General features: G+C 46.5%; 1 protein-coding gene across 2 annotated transcripts in view; it reads right to left on the bottom strand.

The window, feature by feature from the left end:
- Positions 1–9,619: 9,619 nt before the first annotated feature.
- The window catches only part of LOC147102053 (linker for activation of T-cells family member 2-like), a 134,084-nt gene continuing 117,360 nt past the window's right edge, over positions 9,620–26,343 (bottom strand). For both annotated transcript variants that reach the window (XM_085964204.1, XM_085964203.1), the window contains 5 exons: positions 22,158–22,216; positions 17,827–17,886; positions 17,669–17,737; positions 16,498–16,579; positions 9,620–10,484 (listed from right to left, as the gene is read on the bottom strand). In XM_085964204.1, coding sequence (XP_085820330.1) covers positions 16,500–16,579; positions 17,669–17,737; positions 17,827–17,886; positions 22,158–22,216 — 268 coding nt within the window. In that variant the 3' untranslated portion in view covers positions 9,620–10,484; positions 16,498–16,499. The remainder of the gene's footprint in view (positions 10,485–16,497; positions 16,580–17,668; positions 17,738–17,826; positions 17,887–22,157; positions 22,217–26,343) is intronic.

Genomic DNA, 26,343 nt, shown 5'->3' with positions numbered 1-26,343 from the left:
TCGCTGCTTTCTGTTTTTGTCATTGGTCCCGATTGCACACAATTACACCATGAAAATAGCCCCATGTGTGATACAGTACCCCACGGGGCCACTTAAATCCCAGTTAATGTGCATGCTAGACTGCATTTCTACACTGCCATGACTGTCTCCGTGGAAATAAGCACACGTGCTGAAACCAAATAGCCTTTTTTTTAAACTGGTGAATATGATAAAGATGTTGACATTTCTCAGCACTTTCATAATATAAATAATGCACCTGCTCTGGGGATTTACAAGTGAGTTGTTTTTTATATCTGTTGACCTGATCATCAGTTCTAGAAAAAAACATGATTCACACTGGGAATGTCAAAAACGTAGTCATAGATGTGATTAATTGGATAGACAGTCGTATACGCATACAGTCACACAATCTGGTTTCCTTGTTCTTGACAAATTTATTTTATTGGGGGTGGTGAGGGTAGAGAGGGTGAAGAAAAGAGGAGAGTTTATCCACCAGAGCTGATTTTCCCAGATAGCGGCCCGAGAGGGAGGAGGGGCGCTACTGCAAGCACCCTGCGTTCCTCTTGGGGCGCAGCGAGCCAATATCGCGGCGCTACGTGCCGCGGTACTGCAGGCTTTCCCTTATTAAAGGGGAGGGGCCAGGGGCCTGGCGCCCAGCTGAGCCACCAGGGATCGGGAGAGCCGGCAAACGAGAGATTGCTCACGGAGAGCAGCCGGCACCCCACAGGGGGGCTTCACGGGGGCCGTGGACAGCAATGGAAGCAGGCGGCCAGCAACAAAAATGGCCGCCTGCCACCTCCCCTTTAACTAGCGTTGCCCCGGCCGCAGGTAGGGCCCCCCCCTGACCCCGGCAGACATAGCGTCCGGCAGTAAGTCGGGTGCCACCCAATATTACAGCTGGGGCGCGAGCGGGAAGCTGCGCACGGCGATGGTGTCATCGCCACTGGTGCGGCGCTAACTGCTAGCGCCGCCGCTAACCTCCCGCTGAATTTCGCGAGAGGAGTTAGCGGCGCCGTGCCCAGGCACTAGTTGAACCGAATTTAGCCCCCCTGGAATTTTGCAAACCAGAGGGTTTGAGAGTTGCAAAAATAGGATATTCAGGTTTGAAATGGAATTACAACAATGGTTAAATGTCAGTGGGTTAGGAATTGTCTGATCTGGTTAGCTGGATTGAGAAGGAACAGGCTAGAATAGTGTTTAATGGGGAAGTAATGTTTGTGGGGGAAATGCTAAAGTATCCTGCTTTTTGTAGAATGATGGTTCTTTGAGGTAAGTTTGTTGCTGGGGTGGGAATGCTCGAGTCAGGTCTGCTTCCCTTTTGGCCACTGCAGTGATGGCGGTTACAGGGAGTGGTTGTATGAAGATCAGTCTGTGACTGATGGGCTGCTCCAGTGTATTCATGCTAGTTTCATAAAAAACCTTAGAAACTTAAAGGGAGGAGTACTTCAAATAAAAGTACTCTTGTCCTCTCCCGGCTTTCCTGCTTTATTAAAATTGTCACAATTGTCTCTATTTAGGTGACCTATGTCAGAACTCCTTCAAACTTTCCTTGTTCCTCTTAATCTACGAATATGCCACCCTACCCACTTCTCCTCCCTGCATCCTCACTCTTAAAATCAAGACTCATTATGCTCTCCTGCTCTGTGTTGTGCTTTCTCAAGCCCTCAAAACTGTGGAACTCGTAATCTCCCTCTGTCTTCCCTTCATGTTTTTAAAACTCAAGCTTCACATTATCTAATCGCGACTTTCTGATTCATCCAGGGTTCTCTTCTGCTATCTAATCTTGGACTGTGGGCCGTCGCCCTTCACATAGGTTTAAAAAAATATAATCTGGGTGGGTTAAGGATTACTGCCAAAATCATAGGGTCGCATTGATAACCCCTGCTCCATTTTGCCAAACATGTTGATGTTTTTCTGCTCCAGACTATTGCCATCAAGGATGCTGCAGTGTATAACCGTGTTTTTAGAATGAACACTTTCTTCCCTAGAATGAATTGGTATATTATTCAGGTGGCAATATTTCAACAGCAGCTTGAAGTGAGCAAAACAATCGAAGTAGGGCTAATACCATGTGTCCCTGAGTCAGGGTTGGAGTAGACTGTACCGATCTCTGCCAGAATTCATTCAAAACACCTAGGTCGGAATTTTGAGGTATGAGCGTGGGGGTGGGGGTGGGGGGGAAGTGAAAGTTTAAAAAAAAAAGTGAACTCCAACCCGCCCAATTTCACCTTGCACTCAGGCGGGACAGGTGGGGGGGCGTATTGCCAACCTGCTGCCAGGAGGCGGGTTGGCAATTTACATATGATAATGAGGCCTGAGGCCTCTAATTTAACGATAGCAAAATACTGCGGATGCTGGAAATCCGAAATAACAACAGAAAATGCTGGAAAAACTCAGTTGGCCAGGCAACATCCGTGGAGAGAAAAACAGAGTCAACGTTTCAGGTCGAAACCCTTCGTCAGAACTGAGAGAAAAGGCAGGAAATGAAACAAAAGGCAGTTTGGGGGCTGGGAAATGGGGGCGGGGATGAAAGAAGAGACATTAAGAGATATTCAAGGTGAGACGAGATGGTAATAGGACAGGTAAAGAGACAAAGGATGGCTCTAGATGAAGTGTGAAATGCGCTGGCAGAGTGAGAGACAGCTGCCATGTGGGAGAGAGAGAGGAAAGGAAAAGTCACAAACCAAAAGTGTGGATAAAAAATATAATAGGGGCCGAGGTTATGATCTGAAGTTGTTGAACTCGATATTGAGTCCGGAAGGCTGTAAAGTGCCTAATCGGAAGATGAGGTGCTGTTCCTCGAGCTTACGCTGGGCTTCCGTGGAACAATGCAAGAGGCCGCAGACGGTGAGGTCTGAGTGGGAATGGAGCGGTGAATTAAAATGACAGGCGACCGGAAGCTCGGGGTCACCCTTATGGACTGAACGGAGGTGTTCCGCAAAGCGGTCACCCAATCTGCGTTTGGTCTCCCCAATGTAGAGGAGACCACAGCGTGAGCAGCGAATACAGTATACTAGATTGCAAGAAGTACAAGTAAATCGCTGTTTCACCTGGAAGGGGTGTTTGGGGCCCTGGACAGTGGGAAGGGGGGAGGTGTTGCATCTCCTGCTCTTGCACGGGAAGGTGCCAGGGGAAGGGGTGCCGGGGGTGATGGAGGAGTGGACTAGGATGTCTCGGAGGGAGCGGTCCCCACGGAATGCTGAAAGGGGAGGGGAAGATGCGTTTGGTGGTGGGATCACGTTGGAGATGGCAGAGGATGATCTGTTGAATGTGGAGGCTGGTGGGGTGAAAGGTGAGGACAAGGGGAATCCTATCGTGGTTCCGGGAGGGCGGGGCAGGGGTGAGTGCTGAAGTGCGGGAGATAGAACGGACCCGGTCGAGGGCCGTGTCAACCACAGTAGAGGGGAATCCTCGGTTGAGGAAAAAAGGAAGACATGTCGGAAGCACTGGTGTGGAAGATGGCATCGTCGGAGCAGATGCGGCGGAGACAGAGAAACCAGGAGAATGAAATAGTCATTACAGGAGGCGGGGTGGGAGGAAGTGTAGTCCAGGTAGCTGGGAGTCAGTGGGCTTGTAGTGAATGTTGGTCAGTAACCTATCCCCAGAGATGGAGACGGAGAAGTCGAGGAAGGGAAGAGTCAGAGATGGACCATGTGAAGGTGAGGCAAAGTGAATGAAATTGTCTAGTTCAGGGCGAGAGCAGGAAACAGCACTACTTTAACCTGCTTTGCAGATTTAACTTCAGGCGGAAGGGGATCCCAGGGCTTGAGATTCCCGGTGGCTGCATTAAGGTGGCCTCAGCCTTGGGGAGCAATCCTTGTGGGCCGTGCTGAGCAGGAAGTGCTTCCACCCAGCCCTCCCAAGCTCACCCACCAGCAGTCTGGCCTTCCTCGGGGTCGGGGATCTGACCCTCCTTCCCTCCAGGCCTGGAACGCCCCTGATCGGACCCCCACCGCCAGGCATTGCAACTCCCACAGGGATTGGAACCCTCCAGGCCTGGAACACCCCTGGCATCGCGATTCGGCCCCAGTGTCGGGGATCGGACCCCCCAGGCTTGAACCCCACCATCCTGGGCCCAGCACTTGCCTGTTGCTGAGGCCTCCTTCTCTCTGTTCCCCACATGGCTGAAAGCCATCCTGTCGAATAAGGCTGACTTCCGGACGGGAAACCTGCCCCTGACATCGCACCCACGCTGGGGAGTTAAAACTCCACAGCATGCCGGGAAACCCGACCTTCCGGGTTTCCCACCGTCTCCTGGGTTCCCCCGCAGCATGGGGGGGAGGGGAGGGGGTGGAGAAATCCAGCCCTTAGTGTTTCTCATGGCAGAAGATAGGTGGATCCATCTCCTACTGAAAAAAGAATATGAATTGGGCATTTTATTGAAATGTTTGCAAAAGAAACATGCAGAATAAAATCGTTAACTCCTATTACAAATATACTTTCAACAGATTTAACAGAAAGCAATCCAGTTAGATTGGTAAATTTATTTGTTTATGGATATTGCAGAAATCTTTTAAATTTTTTATGATTAAAATTAATGGCATTTTTAGTATCTCCAGTGTATTCATTGCTGAAGTGAAATGTAAATCTCGGCACTGTAACACTGTTCAAAGACTTTCCTTCTCTTTTAAGGAAGGGCCTAAAACACCTGAAACTTGGGCCTTCCTCGGGAATGCTCCTACCAGGAAGGCAGCATTCACGAGTAGGATTTTCACAGTTTGGGGCCTTTCAAAGGCCCGATCAATTCTGTTTCTCAATAGTTTTTTTTTAGCTTAATTTAGTGCTGCATTTTATATGGTGTCATTTCATATTAGAGTTTCCAGTGCCAATTACAGCCTCTTTCATATTATTAGAGCTGTATGAAAGTATCTGGAATGCATGAGAACACTGCACTGGAGGGCTGATTTTCCCAACCCTTACCCTGGGTGGGAAGTAGCACTCGGCTTCAAACAGTCCCAACTGGTCATATTCAATAGATGTTGAAACCGGTTTCGTGGTATGATATCCAAAGCCGCAATTCAGTACGGCCCACTATCCAAAGGTTTTCATTCCAAGAAACTGTAGGAGAGAGAATACAAACCAGATTAATATGTATCATTTTGAACAAATTCAGTTGAACCTCATCCAAACCTGGTTCTACATCATCAGTCAGTGATCAGAGAATCTCATAGTACAGCTGAGACCTGGTAAACATAGCCAAGCCATCTCCAGCTTGGATCATCAGTTCTGTACCGTGGAAGTGTATAGCAATTGTGCTTTGGGATTTTATGTTTGGCTGAGGTGTATATATTTCAGTATAGGTCAAATGATTGCAGCAAACAGAATATAGGAGCCCTTTCCCAGATAAGAGAATAGCACCATAACCCAGGTAATGATGCAAGTGCAGCTAGAATGCCTAATTATCCTATTTTTACAATAAATGTACCCACTTAAGTAAATTATTTTTCCCAGTATGCAATATGCATCATGATAATCCAATCCACCGCTTGTAAAAACATTGCTCTGGCGAGGGAAGGTGCTGTTAACATTGCTCTGGTGAGGGACGGTGCTGTTAACACTGCTCTGGCGAGGGAAGGTGCTGTTAACACTGCTCTGGCGAGAGACAGTGCTGTTAACATTGCTCTGGCGAGGGAAGGTGCTGTTAACACTGCTCTGGCGAGAGACGGTGCTGTTAACATTGCTCTGGCGAGGGAAGGTGCTGTTAACATTGCTCTGGCGAGGGAAGGTGCTGTTAACATTGCTCTGGCGAGGGACGGTGCTGTTAACATTGCTCTGGCGAGGGACGGTGCTGTTAACATTGCTCTGGCGAGGGACGGTGCTGTTAACATTGCTCTGGCGAGGGAAGGTGCTGTTAACATTGCTCTGGCGAGGGAAGGTGCTGTTAACATTGCTCTGGCGAGGGAAGGTGCTGTTAACATTGCTCTGGCGAGGGAAGGTGCTGTTAACATTGCTCTGGCGAGGGAAGGTGCTGTTAACATTGCTCTAGCGAGGGAAGGTGCTGTTAACATTGCTCTGGCGAGGGAAGGTGCTGTTAACTCCGATGTCCTGATAGACATGAAGTCACTCCATTTATGTTACTTCCATCAAGTCAACAGCCCACCAGTATTGTTTTACATTTGGTGGGTTCTTGAGAATCTATCACTGCGAAAGGAATAAACTAGTACTGTAATAGATGCTGACTGAGTTAAACAATTTTTGTTGCCCCTTCTACACTAATATACACAAGGGATTCGTGCATCTTTGCTTGGTCTGATACAGTTCGATTGTTTCTGTCTTTCTGGTCTGTACTGGTCCAATATGGGCTAGGGGTTTGGCACCACTCTACTGTTCTGCAGCCCCTCACACTCTCACGTAGGCTCAGCAGCACCGGCGCATGTGTCATTCTCCGGAGGCAACAACCTTGTGCAGTCCTCTTGCTCGACTGGTTCTAAATCAGCTCGTGGTTTGCAGCCGTGCCAAGAATTTCTCTCCTTCAATCCCTGTCGATAGTACAGAATGAACATGATTTCAACACTATGCATTTACCATAGTTCGACCAAAAGTAATTTCTACAAAGTGAAAACCCTGCCTTATCTTTTTTTTTAAGAACATAAGAAATGGGAGCAGGAGTAGGCCAATCGGCCCCTCGAGCCTGCTCTGCCATTCAATGAGATCATGGCTGATCTTCTACCTCAACTCCACTTTCCTGCACTATCCACATATCCCTTGATTCCCTTAATATCCAAAAATCTATTGATCTCTGTCTTGAATATACTCAATGACTGAGCCTCCACAGCCCTCAGGGGTAGAGAATTCCAAAGATTCGCCACCCTCTGAGTGAAGAAATTTCTCATCTCAGTCCTAAATGGCCAACCCCTTCTTCTGAGACTGTGACCCCTGGTTCTAGACTCCCCAGCCAGGTGAAACATCTCCCTGCATCTACCCTGTCAAGCTCTGTAAAAAATTTTGTATGTTTCAGTGAGGTCATCTCTCATTCTTCTAAACTCTGGAGAATATAGGCCTAGTCTATTCAATCTCTCCTCATAGGACAAACCCCCCATCCTCGGAATCAGTCTGGTGAACCTTCGTTGCACTCCCTCTATGGCAAGTATATCCTTCCTTTGGTAAGGAGACCAAAACTGGACACAATACTCCAGGTGTGGTCTTCCCAGGGCCCTATATAATTGCAGTAAGATGTCTTTACTCCTATACTCAAATCCTCTTGTAATAAAGGCCAACATACCATTTGCTTTCCTAATTGCTTGCTGTACTGCATGTTAACTTTGTGATTCGTGTACAAGGACACCCAGGTCCCTCTGAACAACAACATTTCGCAATCTCATCATTTAAAAAAAATACTCTGCTTTTCTATTTTTCTTACCAAAGTAGATAACTTCACATTTCTCCACATTATATTCTATTTGCCATGTTCTTGCCCACTCACTTAGCCTGTCTATATCCCCTTGAAGCCTCTTTGCATCCTCCTCACAACTTACATTTCCACCTAGCTTTGTATCATCAGGAAACTTGGATATATATTACATTTGTTTACCCTCATCCAAATCATTGATATAGACTGTGAATAGCTGAGGCCCAAGCACTGTTACTTGGGCCCCACTAGTTACAGCCTGCCAACCCGAAAATGACCCGTTTATTTCTACTCTCTCTTTCCTGTTTGTTAACTAATCCTCAACCCATGCTAGTATATTACCCCCAATCCCATGGGCCCTAATTTTCTTAATAACCTCTTGTGTGGCACCTTAGCGAATGTCTTCTGAAAATCCAAATACACCACATCCACTGGTTCCCCCTTATCTATTTTGCTAGTTACAAACTCAAAAAACAGATTTGTCAAACATGATTTCCCTTTCATAAATCCGTGTTGATTCTGCCCAATCCTATTATTTTCAAAGTGCTCTGTTACCACATCCTTAACAATAGATTCTAGCATTTTCCCTACTACTGATGTCAGGCTAACTGGTCTGTAGTTCCCCGGTTTTTCTCTCCCTCCTTTCTTAAATAGTGGGGTTACATTTGCGACCTTCCAATCCGCTGGGACCATTCTAGAATCTATGGAATTTTGGAAGATGACAACCAATGCATCCACTATCTCTATAGCCACCTCTTTTAAAACCCTAGGATATAGGCCATCAGGTCCAGGGGATTTATCGGCTTTCAGTCCCATTAATTTTTCCAGTACTTTTTTTTACTACTGTAATACTAATTTCTTTCAGTTCCTCTTTCTCGTTAGACCCTTGGTTCTCCACTATTTCCGGGAGGTTTTTTGCGTCATCTTCCGTGAAGACAGGCAGAAAGTAGTTGTTTAATTTCTCTGCCATTTCCTTATTCCCCATTATAATTTCTCTTGTCTCAGCCTGTAAGGGACCCACATTTACTTTCACTAATCTTTTCCTTTTTACATACCTATAGAAGCTTTTACAGTCTTGTTTTTATGTCTCTCACTAGTTTATGCTCATATTCTGTTTTCCCTTTCTTTATCAATTTCTTGATCCTCCCAATCCTCAGGTATACCATTTTTGGCAACATTATAAGCCTCTTCCTTTAATGTAATACTATCTTTAATTTCTCTTGTTAACCACGGTTGGACCATTTTTCCTGTGTTTTTATTCCTTAAGGGAATGTATATTCGTTGCGAATTATGAATTATTTCTTTAAATGTTTTGACATTGCTTTTCTACTATCATATCTTTTAATTTAGTTTCCCAACCTACCTTAGCCAACTCGCCTCTCATACTTACATAGTTTGCTTTGTTCAGGTTTAGGACCCTAGTTTCAGACTTGACTAAATCACTCTCAAACTCAACATCATATGATCACTGCTCCCCAGAGGCTCCTTTACTACAAGGTTATTAATTAACCCAGTCTCATTGCACAGTACTAGTTCTAAAATAACCAATTCCCTCGTAGGTTCCTTGACGTACTGATCTAGAAAGCTCTCGAATGCATTCCATGAACTCTTCCTCTGCACTATTTCTGCAAATTTGGTTTGCCCAGTCTATTTGAAACTTAGTCCCCCAGGAATACTGTATTACCCTTGTTACATGCATCTCTAATTTCCTGCTTTATACTCTGCCTGACACTACAACCACTGTTAGGGGGGGCCTATAGACTTCTCCCACTAGTGTTTTCTGTCCTTTGTTGTTTCTTAGCTCCACTGATTCTACATTTTGTTTTTCCGAGCCAAGATCCTTTCTCTACTGTCTTTATTCCCTCCTTTATTATCGGGGCTACCCCTGCTCCTTTTCCATTTTGCCTGTATCTTCTGAAAGTCAAATATCCTGGAATATTTAGTTCCCAACCTTGGTCACTCTGCAACCACAATAGCTATTAAATCAACCCCATTTATTTCTATCTGCGCTAGTAATTCATCTATTTTGTTGCGAATGCTTTGTGCATTCAGATAACAAATAAAACAACTTTCGGTCCACTGCATGTACCACATGTGGAGGATGAATGTGATCTGTTCCCGGATCATTCCCAGTTTCACTCTAACTGGCTGCTCGAGTGTCTGAGCACCATCTTGTTCGAGTTTGACAGGTGGCCAATGCACTCGAAACCTTAACCTACCCCACTGGCACAACAACACCCTACACTACCAAATCATCCAAACAGGAAATGCTTTTAATCATTTAATATAAAGTTTATAAAATTTTGATCAACGGTGAACACAATGGCTTGATATAAACTTGTGCAGAATTTTCCATTGATTCATAAAATAGCTTCTAATATCTTTAGAATTAGATGTACCATGAATCCTGGGTGAAACCGTGTACTGTTCATAACACAGGATTTCATTGTGCATCACAGAAGGACTTAATACAAAGCACAGTTTAAAACATAATACAGGATCAAAATAATTATTTTAACAATGCCATTCAATAACTTTTGTTCTATCTGTAGGGGCAATGGTTCTAAACTGGCTTAGAATGTACGTGAACATTTTAAATTCAACAATAGATACAATAATTTAATAAAATACTAATTGAGGATGAGAAATGATGGTTGATCTTCTGGCGCATTCAGAGCTTGTGGATTGAACTAAAACAGATGGTCCTGAATGGCTGCCGTATCAGAAACACCATTAAATGATACCAAAGCAGGTACAGACAGGGCTGGTATCAGCACAGCCGAATGGAATGGTCATCATTGAAATCTTCCAATTCAGATGAAATGATGTTTAAACAGAGCGGAATTAACCTGTTTGATTGGGAAAGTGCACCATCAGAATTTGATTCTTGTGCAGCAATAAATTAATGGAGATGGAGAACCGGTAAGTAACTGTCTATGAACGTTGTGACTTTGCAAGTATTCTTAGCAGAACTAAGAAACACACAAAAAAGCTTTGCATTGCGAGAAAGTAAGGAATTCTCCAGAGGCTTGTAGACTATTCCTCTTCAAATAGTCCATTTGAATTCATCTGAGAATAGTTAGCGTCACGGTCTGTAAGAGTCTTCTATTTAAGTTTTCTTCCAGCTATCCGTATGCTAAAGGAAATAATATGGGTGAAATGTTTAGTGTAAATATTTATTCATTTAAAGAAAGATATGCTTATTTTATCACCCTAATCATTTCTAAACTCTTGTGAACAGAGAAACCACATAAAACACCATATAGTTCCTCCGTAACCTCACCCCTCCCCACCTTCTCCAGCACTACAAGAAACTTTGTTATATCCGGCACCGACGGGACCGAGCTGTTGCCGATCTATCAAAACTGCCGGACATACAAAGTTAATGTTGAAGCATACGGAGGTTTTCATCTCCGTATCTGACAACAAACACACTGTTGCTTAGCAACAGCTTGTAAACAGTCGGCCTGTACCTTGGAAGCGTCTCTGTAGCTTAGCAACAGCTTCAGAGAGACTTTCCAGAGCCTGACTGTTGAAAGCAAAGCCACGAGAAGAAAAAAAAACTAACAAAACGGCTCCTGGTTTCTGCCGGTAGATCGAGGTTTCTGGACATACAACCTCCGGATAAACCAAAGTTTCCTGTATACCTAAACTCTATTTTTCTGGCTATAACCCCTTGTACATTCCCCCTCCCTTCACCCCAACATTAGCAGCCAATGCCTTCAGCTGCTTAAGCTTTACGCTCTGGAACTCCCTCCCTAAACCCTTCTGTTTCTCTACCTCCCTGTTTCTCCACCTCCCTCTCTTTTAAGCCCCTCTTTAAAACTCACCTCTTTGGCCAAGCTTCTGGTCAGCCCTCAGTACCTCCTAGGCTAGGTGTCCATTTTTCCTTATGCCTTGGGATGTTTCTCTGTTAAAGGCGCTACATAAATAGAAATTGTTGCTGTACAACACAAACCATGCGGATACCCATTCACCGCTATAGAAACAGGAAGTCAGTCAGCATCTGAAAAATGGGTAGGTTTCAGAATTCCACTTCCGAGGAAGGATTTTCACTCAAACATCAACCTGTCTTTTCTCTTTCAGATGCCAACTGACCTGTTGCACATTTCCAATATTTTCTTGCTTTTAATTTCAGATTCATTCAGCTTTTTTAACCCCCTCACTGTGGCATGATTCTTGTATGACTCCTAAAGACAGATAGACCCCAAAGTTCCACAGGTCTCTTGCATGGAATTTACAGCACAGAAACCGGCCATTCGGTCCAACTGGTCCATGCCGGCGTTTCTGCTCCACACCAGCCTCCTCCCACCCCTCTTCATCTAACCCAGCAGCATATCCTTCTATTCCCTTCTCCCTCGTGCTTAACTAGCTTCCCCTTAAATGTATCTATACTATTCGCTTCAACCACTCCCTGTGGTAGCGAGTTCCACATTTTAACCATTCTCTGGGTAAAGGAGTTTCTCCTGAATTCCCCATTTGATTTATTGGTGACGATCTTATATTCATGGCGACTAGTTTTGGTCTGCAAAGATCTTTTCCACATCTACCCTATCAAACCCCTTCATAATTTTAAAGACCTCCATTAGGTCTCCCCTCAGCCTTCTCTTTTCTAGAGAAAAAAGCCCAAGCCTGTTCAATCTTTCCTGTTAAGTATAACTCGGTTAGAATCATCGTAGAATCATAGAATGATACAGCACAGAAGGAGGCCATTCGGCCCATCTTGCCTGTGCCGGCTCTTTAAAAGGGCAATCCAATTAGTCCCACTCCCCCGCTCTTTCCCCATGGCCCTGCAATGTTTTCCCCTTAACTTTCAAAAGGGAATTTGATGATTGAATCTGCCTCCACCACCCTTTCAGACAGTGCATTCCAGATCATAACAACTCGCTGTGTAAATTTTCTTTTCCTCATCTCCCCTCTGATTCTTAAGATTAATTTACACCACAACACAGGTATGGATCCATGGCAATTGATTCATTCTTCCTGTACATTTGGAGTTGAAAAGCTATTAGAGTTGAGCTGCTGGAGTTAGCTCATGTACGTTGAAGACCAGTGCACTAATCTTGCACAACGACTTCAGTCTCTGGTGGCAGGGCAGGCTATCGCCAGTTGACTGGAAGTCAGTCTAACTAATCCAATACCTGATCTCACTGTCACGACACCCTGCCAGTGACCAGCCCAGAGAGCTAGAGCTCAACCTCAAACAATATTGCCCAGTTTCTGGTTGGGTAGCAGGGGAGGAGGAAAGCTGGGACAGCTGTCAATGCTGATTCAGTACTGCGAAGCAGACAAGCCCAGGTAACTCTGTATTCTCACAGGAGCAGAAAGCATTAAGAAAGTAAGAACTTGCATTTATGTTGTGCCTTTCATAAGAACATAAGAAATAGGAGCAGGAGTAGGCCATTCGGCCCCTCGAGCCTGTTCCGCCATTTAATGAGATCATTGCTGATCATCCAAATTCAGTACCCTGTCCCTGCTTTCTCCCCATATCCCTTGATCCCTTTAGCCTTAAAAAATATATCTAACTCCTTCTTGAATATATTTAATGAATTGGCCTCAACGGCCTTCTGTGGTAGAGAATTCCACAGGTTCACCACTCTCTGGGTGAAGAAATTCCTCCTCATCTCAGTCCTAAATGGCTTACCCCTTAACCTTGGACTGTGACCCCTGGTTCTGGACTCCCCCGCCATCGGGAACATCCTTCCTGCATCTAGCCTGTCTAGTCCTGTTAGAATTTTATACGTTTCAATGAGATCCCCTCTCATTCTTCTAAACTCTAGCGAATACAAGCCCAATTGACCCAATCTCTCTTCATATGTCATTCCTGCCATCCCAGGTATCAGTCTGGTGAATCTTCGCTGCACTCCCTCCATGACAAGAACATCCTTCCTCAGATAAGGTGACCAAAACTGCACACAATACTCAAGGTGTGGTCTCACCAAGCCCTGTACAACTGCAGCAAGACATCCTTGCTCCTGTACTCGAACCCTCTCGCTATGAAGGCCAACATACCATTTGCCTTCTTTCACGACCTCCGTACATCCCAAAGTGCTTTACAGCTAATCAAGTACTTTTGAAGTGCAGTCACTGTTGTAATGGGGGAAACACGGCAGCCAATTTGCACACAGCAAGCTCCCACTAATGAGATACTGACCAGATAATGTTTTTTTAGTGATGTTAATTGAGGGATAAATATTGGCTAGGACACTGGGGAGAACTCCCCTGCTCCTCTTCCAATAGTACCATGGGATCTTTTACATCCACCCGAGGGCAGACGGGGCCTCGGTTTAACGTCTCATCCAAAAGACGGGATCTGGTATGATCCTTTGCCTCCTCCCAGTGCCTCCATATTTTCATAATATAGAGACTAGAACTGTGCACAGTATTATTAGTGTGGTCTTGATGCGCCATCAATGACTCAAAAGACTGAGGTTAAGCGAGTAACAACCAGGCTTTTATTAACTAAAGAATGAAGGTCTTGTCTCGAGTGGTCGACCCGTGCAGAATACTAAGGGACTGGGAGGTAGTCACTTATATACCTGGAATAGTGGGAGGAGTCAGCCGAGGCATGTCCAGACCTGTACCTAGTGGAATACACATTACACATACAGACAGGTATACAGTGGTTTACCACAGGCCTAATCAAAGTTCTATATAAGTTTAACATAACTTCAATTCTGTCCCTCTAGAAATGAACCCCAGTGCTTTGTTTGCTTTTTATAATGACTTTATTAACCTGCATCGCTAGGGCACACTCCTACTGTAAGGCCTTTAAATTTGGTCGGAACCCAGTGCCAGACTGGGCTGCCAGCAGCTACGGGGCCTTGTTTGGGTGGAACCTCCATTGGAAGAAATGAGTCGGGTGCAAAACCATCCCCATCACATAGCAAGGTATTAGGATATGGTCATTAATAGCAAGAAGTTCATTTGAACACTTATAAAATCTGCTACTAGTACAGATAGAAAACTGGACAAACTGCAGGGCAGCCTCCAACTTGTCCCATTTCCTCTCCTTTTCTATGTGACCCCAAGCCATCCTGACCACTCGACTACCTTCCTTACCCCAATTCTTACTGACATGGCTATCTTTGCACTGGCACTGTTCCCTTCCATGTCAAAAGGCCTGAAAGGGCGGTGGAAGCAGATTCAATAGTAACTTTCAAAAGGGAATTGGATAAATAATTGACTAGAAGAAATTTGCAGGCCTATGGGTAGTGAAATTAAGGATAGCCCTTGCAAAGAGCCGGCACAGACAAAATGGGCCGAATGGCCACCTCCTGTGGTGTATGATTCTGTGAGCTACTGCCTCATCTTAACCCCCCCTTTACCTCTCCAAAGGCCTTAAACACGTCACCACCACCAAAACCCCTACAATGTCTTGTTCACATTTTTATAGTCTAGCTTCCACTCTGCCCACAGCACTGGGACGACCCTGGTAACCTCTCCAGTGACATCCTTTAGGACTTTGACCATGCGCATTATCCCTTCTCTAGCTGCTCACTAGGCTGAACCAGACGGTGCACAAGGTCACTGCCCTGTTTGATCCTAACCTGAGATTTAAACCCCATATTGTATCCATCACGAAGACCGCTTACTTTAACCTATGCAACCACATTACCATTAAAACCCATACCTGTGCTTTCGTAACATACAGATTCTATTTCTCTAACCCCCTCCTTGATGCTCTACCAAGCTCCACCCTACACAAACTCCAAAGTTCTATTGTCTGCATCCTGCCCCCCACCCACCCATCACTCCTCTCCTCGCTAATCTCCATTGTATCCCTGTCTCCCAATACTGAATTCTAAATCTTCATCCTCTTTTACAAATCCTTCCACAGCCTCACAACCTCTACAACTTCCAACCCCCACATCCAGTTCTGGCTTCCTGTGCCTGCCGCCCGCCCTGCAACCGCTATTCTTTTGCGCTATCATCAGTGTATAGTTTTCAGTTGTGTTGGCCCTACTCTCGGGAACTCCTCAACCCTTCAGCCCTCCTACTCTTACTCTGCCTTTAAAAGCATTATCAAAAATCCTATCTTTTTGACTGGTTACGATCATCTCTCCCTCAGCTTGGCATCATTTCTCCTCCATGAAATGCCTTTGCAAGTTTATTAAGTTATAATAAATGTTGCGCAGTTTGACTCATGACACTTCCTTACACTTTTCAGCACACGTGTATCAGAAGGCATATGAACATAAGCATTAGGAGCAGGAGTAGGCCATTCGGCCCCACGAGCCTGCTCTGCCATTCAATAAGATCATGGCTGGTCTTCGACCTCAACTCCACTCTCCTGACCGATCTCCATATCCCTTGATTCCCTTAGAGTCCAAAAATCTATCTCCTTTTTCTTAGGCAGTCCCTCGGAACTTGCTTCCACATTAAAAATGAGTTCTCAGGTGACTGATGAGTCAAATGCGGGACCTACAGTCTCTGTCACAGGTGGGGTAGACGGTGGTTGAAGGGGCGAGTGGGTGGGGTGCTTGGGTTGACGTGCGCTGCTTGCGCTTGGCTTCCACTTTCTCCCGGCGAAGAGACTCGAGGTGTTCTATCTATCTCAGCCTTGAATATACTCAATGATTCAGCATCCACAGCCCTTTGGGGTGGAGAATTCCAAAGATTCACAACCCTCTGAGTGAAGAAATTCCTCCTCATCTCAGTCTTAAATGGCCGACCCCTTATCCTGAGACTATGCCCCCGCGTTCTAGACTCTCCAGCCAGGGGAAACAGCCTGTCAACCCCCCTAAAAATCTTACATGTTTCAATGAGAAAACCTCTCATTCTTCAAAACTCCAGAGAGTATAGGCCCAATCTACTTGATCTCTCCTCATAGGACAGCCCTCTCATCCCAGGATCAAGGCAATTCAACATCTCTTGGGATGTTACAGCTGTTGTGACACTAGGTTATGCTCCAAGGCTTATGTTCTCAGTAATCAGAGTTTGTTGCCCTAGGCATTTTCAGATGGTGGACAATGTAAGGATTCCTAAGAAGTTGCTATTCGGAAAGTTGGAGCTAGTAGGAACATTTTCATGTCTTGTTCATGCTGTTTCATGTTCAACATTCTTACTACATCAACCCCATGCCCCATTCCATTTACTGGAACCGGCTGAGCCAGCACATTTGGTCAAATTCCGAGTGACTTTCTTACCTTCACAGAGATGGACAAGGAACGGTGTTGACATAATCAGGATCTTCGTCATCATCATCATCATTATTCTCACCTGTCTTTTCTGAAGATTAAAAGAAAAACATACAATTTTATTGAGCTTGTTGAGATTTTGTACAATTTCTTGCTACTGCAATACTGGTCACAATAAGAACAAGGATAAAATCTAGGAGATCATTTAAGGCAGGTGCCTTATGTGGGTTAGTGGACTACCATAGGTATAGTAACAGGAGTAGGCCATTCAGCCCCTCGAACCTGTCCCACCATTGAATCAGATCATGGCTGATCTGAACCGCACCTTCATTTAACCGCCTTTGTTCCATATCCTTTGATAACCTTACCTAACAAAAATCTACCAATCTCGGTCTTGAAAATTTCAATTGACCCCCAGCGTCCACAGCCTTTTGCAGGAAGATAGTTCCAAATTTCCACTACCCTTTATATGGAAAAAGTGTTTCCTTCACTCTTAAAAGCCTAGCTCTAATTTTAAGGCTATGTCCCCTTGTCCTGGATCCCCCACCAAAGAAAATAGTTTCTCAGTATCTACCCTATTGAATCCCTTTATCATTTTAAACACCTCAATTAGATCACCCCTAAAACCTTCTAAACTTGAAGGAATGCAAGTCAAGTTTATGCAAACTGTCCTCACCGTTTAACTCTAAGCTCTTTGGCCATCACTGCTGATCCCAGTGTCAGCTGTGGCTCAGTCCGTAGCACACTTGCCTCTGAATCATCACTGGTTGTTGGTTTAAATCCCACTCCCGAGACTTGAGCACAATAATTTAGGCTGAGACTCCAGGGCAGTGCTGAGTGAGATGTTAAACCGAGGCCCCATCTGCTCTCTCAGGTGGACGTAAAAGATCCCATGGCACTATTTCGAAGAAGAGCAGGGGAGTTGTCCTCGGCCAATATTTATCCCTCAACCAACATAACAAAAACAGACTTTCTGGTCATTATCACATTGCTGTTTCTGGGACCTTGTGTGCAAATTTCACACATTACAACAGTGACTGTACTTCATTGGCTGTAAAGTGCTTTCGGGCATCCGGTGGTCATGAAAGGTGCTATAGAAATGTAAGTCTTTCTTTACAATAAATCTCAGGATTTTGACATTTTCAGTATTACCAATGCTGGACCATAACAACACCATTACCTTCTGGTTTCTCCTGATCCTTCCATTTCTCGATGTAATCGCAGTTCTCGTAACTCCCCCCAGACTCCACTGCAATCAGAAGAGGAACCGCTGTTAGCAGCGACTTTCTAAGTGTCTCTAATACTGAAAATGCAGAGGAACTGCGTAGCCGAACCTACCAGATGTATGACTCTCTGTTCTACTGATCTCCACGTTTTCGTATGAATTCGAATCATCGTCTTCATGCAAAAATAAAACAAGGGTATGTTATAAACCTCATCACAGCAAACCCGAAAAACGTACTCGCTTATTAATCCTTTGACAGCTGCAGTAGCATTTCTGCACCAGAATCAGAAGTGTGCAAGGTCTCTCGCACTATTGAGGACATAGGAGCGCCACTGCCGTTCGGGTCGCTGGGGTCTGAATACCTCTCTCGAATCTCAACCGCGAGTTCCACTGTTTCTGGGCTACACTGTGTGATGTGGGACATTCCAGTATGGGGGAAGAGGAGAAAACCCCACAGGGGATCCTATTCATATTCTTCTGCAAAGTGAATTTGGCAAAAGTGCAGGATATGGGGAAAGAGCGGGGGAGTGGGATTAATGGGATAGCTCTGTCAAAGATGGGCCAAATGACCTTCCTACCTGTATGATTCTAAAAAGTGAGGAAGTCTGGAGGCAAAAGTTACATAATTAAAAAAAAAGTTTTGTTTAACTTAAGAACATTATGAAATGTTTGACGATCAGCATTTCTGTAATTCCATATAAAATATATTCATCTGAAAGAATTACAGTACTTAAATAATGTTCAAGTGTTATGGAACTGGGTTTCTAATATAAAACAGCAATCAGGTCCCTGCTCAGGCCCTTGTGCCCAGTAGTGTGGATGGTCTTTGCTGTCACCTGCCCAATTCTAATCTGTGTGCTTGGAGCTCCATCTAATGGCAGGGCACAGTAACTGATCGGAGGGAATCGACATTCACCGGACAGAACACGGGGGGGGGGATAAAAAGACAGACTTGCATTTATATAGCGCCTTTCACGACCACCGGATGTCTCAAAGGGCTTTACAGCCAATTAAGTACTTTTTGAAGTGGAGTCACTGTTGTAATGTGGGAAACGCGGCAGCCAGTTTGCGCACAGCAAGCTCCCACAAACAGCAACGTGATAATGATCAGATCATCTGTTTTAGTGATGTTGGTTGAGGGATAAATATTGGCCAGGACACTGGGGAGAACTCCCCTGCTCTGCTTCAAAATAGTGCCATGGGATCTTTTACGTCCACCTGAGAGAGCAGACGGGGCCTCGGTTTAACATCTCATCTGAAAGACGGCACCTCCAACAGTGCAGTGCTCCCTCAGCACTGCCCTGGAGTGTCAGCCTAGATTTATGTGCTCAAGTCTCTGGAGTGGGACTCAAACCCACAACCTTCTGACTCAGAGGCAAGTGTGCTACGGACTGAGCCACAGCTCACACAGGGATCAGCAGTGATGGCCAAAGAGGTCCATGACAGGCAGTGTTGTCGGCCCATGTAGACCTCAAATCTCACACCTAATCACAGCCTATTACCATCTCGTCTAGCTTCTAATCTCTTTTACTTCTTTTGGTTCTTTTATTCTTTTGTCCGATCGCAGCCCTGCCTTCGATCTAGTTCCTTTTCTCTCCAGTTTTGAAGAAGGGTCAAACCCGAAACGTCAACTCAAATTTCTCTCCACGGATGTTGCCTGACTTGCTGAGTTTTTCCAGCATTTTCTGTTGTTATTTTAGACCTCAAACAAGCCTGATTCCATGGCTAGGACAACTTTCGTAGACATATCAGGCATTAGCAAAATAAGTTTCACTCTAAGACGAGCAAAAGGATGTTTAAGAACTAAGGTCAGGAAAGGAAGTTCAGATCAACATAGATTTTTGTGTTCAAGTCCCTGGAGTGGGACTATGAAGCCACAACCTTCTGACTCAGAGGCGAGTGTGCTACCCACTTAGCCACAGCTGACCATATAATAAGGTCGCACTAATCTGTTGTTTTTCAGTCTTTAACTTTTATGGAAATGACCTATTTTAGGCAAATGTTGGAAAAAGACGGTGTTCTAAAAATGTTTACAACATAAATCGTTGCCACCTCGTGTTATATTACAGACCCAGGTTTCCACTGCATGAACCAGGGTTGCCTATTCTGGGAGGTTTCATCACGTTCCTATTCTGACCTGATGACAATGCACAGACACTAACAGTAGGGGGTCGCTGTATATCAAACAGCAGCAAGAACCCTGGTTAATCACCACCTCATCCGAGCCCAGAGGCGCCGAGACCAACTTAACAGCCCCGGTTATAAGGCAGCAAACTCAGCACAGAACTGGGATCAAACTCAGGGCCTTGGATTAGAACCGCAAAGGGTGATGCCTTTACCCTATCAAGCTGGAGGGTGTCAAAACCCTCGGCCCAGGAGGCAAATCCAAACCACTACATGGTTTCAAAATGGCCAGCTTCTAAATCTAAATCAGCAGAAATACGGGCCTGGTGGGAATAAAAAAACAGCAGCGAGCGCACTGGCCTGACAGCGTGCCTTCCACACCCAGCTGTGATGCTCTCCCTCCACTGGGACCTGCCAGATTCCTGAAGCAGACTCTGGAGGGAGACAGCAGCATTTTGGAGAGGGAGAGGTGCGTGATCCCACTGCAATCCCACCACCAACACTGACGGTGGTCCCACTGATCCATATTCTTATTCCCACCCGCCAATCTTGAATTATAGAGAACTTTTTATTGATTTTTTTGTCGAGGATTTTTTACCCCCCCCCCCCCCCCACAGGTTAACACAGAGATTACTAATAAACAGAATGCTCTGTACAAAACTAACTGGGAAATAGGCAAGTAGTAAAGTTAGAGAATGGGCACTGCGAGATTTATAAAAGAAAGATCACTCCTACCTCAGTGTGATTTTCTACAGACACTTAATCCAAGTTTGTTTATGAATATTCAATAAATTAGTTCTTTAGATAAAATGATTTAAATCTACAAAATAAAAAAATTAGCCTTTAATCACAAAAAAAGTAGATTTCCACATACCACAAAATAGAAGCAGATGAGGAAGATCATTCAGACCATCTTAGTTCATCTACAGGAAACTCTTTTTTATCCGGCACCGGTGTGGTGCCAGTCGATCAAAAAGTCCGGATTACAGAGAGGTATAGTTACCAAGGTACGAGAGCCCCGTACACGGCCACAGGTGCAGGAGCCACGGTTACACGGCCACAGGTGCAGGAACCCCGGTTACACGGCCACAGATCCAGGAACCCCGGTTACACGGCCACAGGTGCAGGAACCCCGGTTACACGGCCACAGATCCAAGAACCCCGGTTACACGGCCACAGGTGCAGGAAGCCCGGTTACACGGCCACAGGTGCAGGAACCCCGGTTACACGGCCACAGATCCAAGAACCCCAGTTACACGGCCACAGGTGCAGGAACCCCGGTTACACGGCCACAGATCCAAGAACCCCGGTTACACGGCCACAGGTGCAGGAACCCCAGTTACACGGCCACAGATCCAGGAACCCCGGTTACACGGCCACTAATATATAGTAAAACTTACCTGAACCTACTCCTGAATTTTGCCAGTTAAGAGATTTCTGGATATTTAGGTGCCGGTTAAAAGAGAGTTTCCTGATTGGAAAACCTAGTCTTCCATGGCAGCAATGCTGTCTCTCAAATAACTTCAACATCCCGAACTTCCATACTCTATCCGATAGTCAATTCTAAGTGTCACCCATGGCTCAGTGATAGCACACTGACTACTGAGTTAGAGGGTTATGGGTTCAAATCCCACTCCAAGAGACGAGCACAAAAAATCCAGTATAGTACTGAGAGAGTGCTGCACTGTCAGAGGTGCCACCTTTTGGATGAGCCGTTAAACCGAGGCCCTGGTTGCTCTCTCAGGTGGACGTAAAAGATCCCATGGCACTATTTCAAAGAAGAACAGGGGAGTTATCCCTGGTGTCCTGGCCAATATTTATCCCTCAATCAATATCACAAAAACAGATTATCTGGTCATTATCACATTGCTGTTTGTGGGCTGTTGCTTTGAGCTGTTAAACCAAGGCTCTATCTACCTGCTCAGGTAGATTGAAAAGATCCCATGACACTATTCTGAAGAACAGGGAATTTTTCTTGATGTCCTCGAGAACATTGATCCCTCAACTAACACCCCATTATCTTGTCATGGCTGTTTGTGGGACCTTGCTTTGTACAAATTGGCTGCTGTGTTGGCCAACACTACTGCAATGACTGCACTTCATTGGCGGAATGCTTTGGGATGTCCTGAGAATACACAGGCGCTCTATAACTACAAGTTCGTTCTATATGTTGTCCAGTTTTTGAGGAGATGGAACTACCTGGCATCAGCCCATAATTTGCCTTTTGCCAGTTTGAACCTTCACCCCTTGTCTTACTACTGTATCAAAATAATGCACCAACCAATCGACAGACCTCAGTTAATGACGCTGTGCAACTTACCACCAGGAGGTTTGAAAAATTCCTGAGGGAGGCAATAATATTCTGCGGCTAACGGGTTTCTGTCAAAGATAATAAAAGACAGAAATTAGACGCAAAACAATCCTAAACTGAGACTGAAAATAAGTGGGATTAAATCCAAAAGAATACCTTGTGACAATGTAGGCCCACCCAGTGCTGTCTCAGTAACTGGGATTCCAGTGTAAACCTACCCAGTGCTGTCTCAGTAACTGGGATTCCAGTGTAGACCTACCCAGTGCTGCCTCAGTAACTGTAATTCCAGTGTAGGCCCACCCAGTGCTGCCTCAGTAACTGTGTTTCCAGTGTAGGCCCACCCAGTGCTGTCTCAGTAACTGATTCCAGTGTAGGCCCACCCAGTGCTGTCTCAGTAACTGGGATTCCAGTGTAGGCCCACCCAGTGCTGCCTCAGTAACTGTGATTCCAGTGTAGGCCCACCCAGTGCTGTCTCAGTAACTGGGATTCCAGTGTAGGCCCACCCAGTGCTGTCTCAGTAACTGGGATTCCAGTGTAGGCCCACCCAGTGCTGTCTCAGTAACTGATTCCAGTGTAGGCCCACCCAGTGCTGCCTCAGTAACTGGGATTCCAGTGTAGACCTACCCAGTGCTGTCTCAGTAACTGGGATTCCAGTGTAGACCTACCCAGTGCTGCCTCAGTAACTGGGATTCCAGTGTAGGCCCACCCAGTGCTGTCTCAGTAACTGGGATTCCAGTGTAGGCCCACCCAGTGCTGCCTCAGTAACTGGGATTTCAGTGTAGACCTACCCAGTGCGGCTCAGTAACTGGGATTCCAGTGTAGACCCACCCAGTGCTGTCTCAGTAACTGGGATTCTAGTGTAGACCTACCCAGTGCTGCCTCAGTAACTGGGATTCCAGTGTAGGCCCAACCAGTGCTGCCTCGTTAACTGGGATTCCAGTATAGACCTACCCAGTGCTGTCTCAGTAACTGGGATTCCAGTGTAGACCTACCCAGTGCTGCCTCAGTAACTGGGATTCCAGTGGAGACCCATCCAGTGCTGTCTCAGTAACTGGGATTCCAGTGTAGACAAACCCAGTGCTGCCTCGGTAACTGGGATTCCAGTGTAGGCCCACCCAGTGCTGTCTCAGTAACTGGGATTCCAGTGTAGACCTACCCAGTGCTGCCTCAGTAACTGGGATTCCAGTGTAGACCTACCCAGTGCTGCCTCGGTAACTGGGATTCCAGTGTAGACCTACCCAGTGCTGCCTCGGTAACTGGGATTCCAGTGTAGACCTACCCAGTGCTGTCTCAGTAACTGGTATTCCAGTGTAGACCTACCCAGTGCTGCCTCGGTAACTGGGATTCCAGTGTAGACCTATCCAGCGCTGTCTCAGTAACTGGGATTCCAGTGTAGACCTATCCAGTGCTGCCTCAGTAACTGGGATTCCAGTGTAGACCTTTCCAGTGCTGCCTCAGTAACTGGGATTCCAGTGTAGACCTACCCAGTGCTGTCTCAGTAACTGGGATTCCAGTATAGACCCACCCAGTGCTGCCTCGGTAACTGGGATTCCAGTGTAGACCTACCCAGTGCGGCTCAGTAACTGGGATTCCAGTGTAGACCTACCCAGTGCTGTCTCAGTAACTGGGATTCCAGTGTAGGCCCACCCAGTGCTGTCTCAGTAACTGGGATTCCAGAATAGACCTACCCAGTGCTGTCTCAGTAACTGGGATTCCAGTATAGACCTACCCAGTGCGGCTCAGTAACTGGGATTCCAGTGTAGACCTACCCAGTGCTGCCTCAGTAACTGGGATTCCAGTATAGACCTACCCAGTGCGGCTCAGTAACTGGGATTCCAGTGTAGGCCCACCCAGTGCTGTCTCAGTAACTGATTCCAGTGTAGGCCCACCCAGTGCTGTCTCAGTAACTGGGATTCCAGTGTAGGCCCACCCAGTGCTGCCTCAGTAACTGTGATTCCAGTGTAGGCCCACCCAGTGCTGTCTCAGTAACTGGGATTCCAGTGTAGGCCCACCCAGTGCTGTCTCAGTAACTGGGATTCCAGTGTAGGCCCACCCAGTGGTGTCTCAGTAACTGATTCCAGTGTAGGCCCACCCAGTGCTGTCTCAGTAACTGGGATTCCAGTGTAGACCTACCCAGTGCTGTCTCAGTAACTGGGATTCCAGTGTAGACCTACCCAGTGCTGCCTCAGTAACTGGGATTCCAGTGTAGACCTACCCAGTGCTGTCTCAGTAACTGGGATTCCAGTGTAGACCTATCCAGTGCTGCCTCAGTAACTGGGATTCCAGTGTAGGCCCACCCAGTGCTGTCTCAGTAACTGGGATTCCAGTGTAGGCCCACCCAGTGCTGCCTCAGTAACTGGGATTTCAGTGTAGACCTACCCAGTGCGGCTCAGTAACTGGGATGCCAGTGTAGACCCACCCAGTGCTGTCTCAGTAACTGGGATTCTAGTGTAGACCTACCCAGTGCTGCCTCAGTAACTGGGATTCCAGTGTAGGCCCAACCAGTGCTGCCTCGTTAACTGGGATTCCAGTATAGACCTACCCAGTGCTGTCTCAGTAACTGGGATTCCAGTGTAGACCTACCCAGTGCTGCCTCAGTAACTGGGATTCCAGTGGAGACCCATCCAGTGCTGTCTCAGTAACTGGGATTCCAGTGTAGACCTACCCAGTGCTGCCTCGGTAACTGGGATTCCAGTGTAGGCCCACCCAGTGCTGTCTCAGTAACTGGGATTCCAGTGTAGACCTACCCAGTGCTGCCTCAGTAACTGGGATTCCAGTGTAGACCTACCCAGTGCTGCCTCGGTAACTGGGATTCCAGTGTAGACCTATCCAGCGCTGTCTCAGTAACTGGGATTCCAGTGTAGACCTATCCAGTGCTGCCTCAGTAACTGGGATTCCAGTGTAGACCTTTCCAGTGCTGCCTCAGTAACTGGGATTCCAGTGTAGACCTACCCAGTGCTGTCTCAGTAACTGGGATTCCAGTATAGACCCACCCAGTGCTGCCTCGGTAACTGGGATTCCAGTGTAGACCTACCCAGTGCGGCTCAGTAACTGGGATTCCAGTGTAGACCTACCCAGTGCTGTCTCAGTAACTGGGATTCCAGTGTAGGCCCACCCAGTGCTGTCTCAGTAACTGGGATTCCAGAATAGACCTACCCAGTGCTGTCTCAGTAACTGGGATTCCAGTATAGACCTACCCAGTGCGGCTCAGTAACTGGGATTCCAGTGTAGACCTACCCAGTGCTGCCTCAGTAACTGGGATTCCAGTGTAGGCCCACCCAGTGCTGTCTCAGTAACTGGGATTCCAGTATAGACCTACCCAGTGCTGTCTCAGTAACTGGGATTCCAGTATAGACCTACCCAGTGCGGCTCAGTAACTGGGATTCCAGTGTAGACCTACCCAGTGCTGCCTCGGTAACTGGGATTCCAGTATAGACCTACCCAGTGCGGCTCAGTAACTGGGATTCCAGTGTAGACCTACCCAGTGCTGCCTCAGTAACTGGGATTCCAGTGTAGGCCCACCCAGTGCTGTCTCAGTAACTGGGATTCCAGTGTAGACCTACCCAGTGCGGCTCGGTAACTGGGATTCCAGCGTAGGCCCACCCAGTGCTGCCTCGGTAACTGGGATTCCAGTGTAGACCTACCCAGTGCTGCCTCGGTAACTGGGATTCCAGTGTAGACCCACCCAGTGCGGCTCAGTAACTGGGATTCCAGTGTAGACCTACCCAGTGCTGCCTCGGTAACTGGGATTCCAGTGTAGACCTACCCAGTGCTGTCTCAGTAACTGGGATTCCAGTGTAGGCCCACCCAGTGCTGTCTCAGTAACTGGGATTCCAGTGTAGACCTACCCAGTGCTGCCTCGGTAACTGGGATTCCAGTGTAGGCCTACCCAGTGCTGCCTCGGTAACTGGGATTCCAGTGTAGACCCACCCAGTGCTGTCTCGGTAACTGGGATTCCAGTGTAGACCTACCCAGTGCTGTCTCAGTAACTGGGATTCCAGTGTAGACCCACCCAGTGCTGTCTCAGTAACTGGGATTCCAGTGTAGGCCCACCCAGTGCTGTCTCAGTAACTGGGATTCTAGTGTAGACCTACCCAGTGCTGCCTCAGTAACTGGGATTCCAGTATAGACCTACCCAGTGCGGCTCAGTAACTGGGATTCCAGTATAGACCTACCCAGTGCTGCCTCGGTAACT

Source organism: Somniosus microcephalus, chromosome 22 (assembly GCF_052327205.1).
Source record: "Somniosus microcephalus isolate GS21.2 chromosome 22, FLI_Smic_1.0, whole genome shotgun sequence".
Lineage (NCBI taxonomy): Eukaryota > Metazoa > Chordata > Chondrichthyes > Squaliformes > Somniosidae > Somniosus > Somniosus microcephalus.
This window is presented reverse-complemented; position numbering and strand designations above follow the sequence as displayed.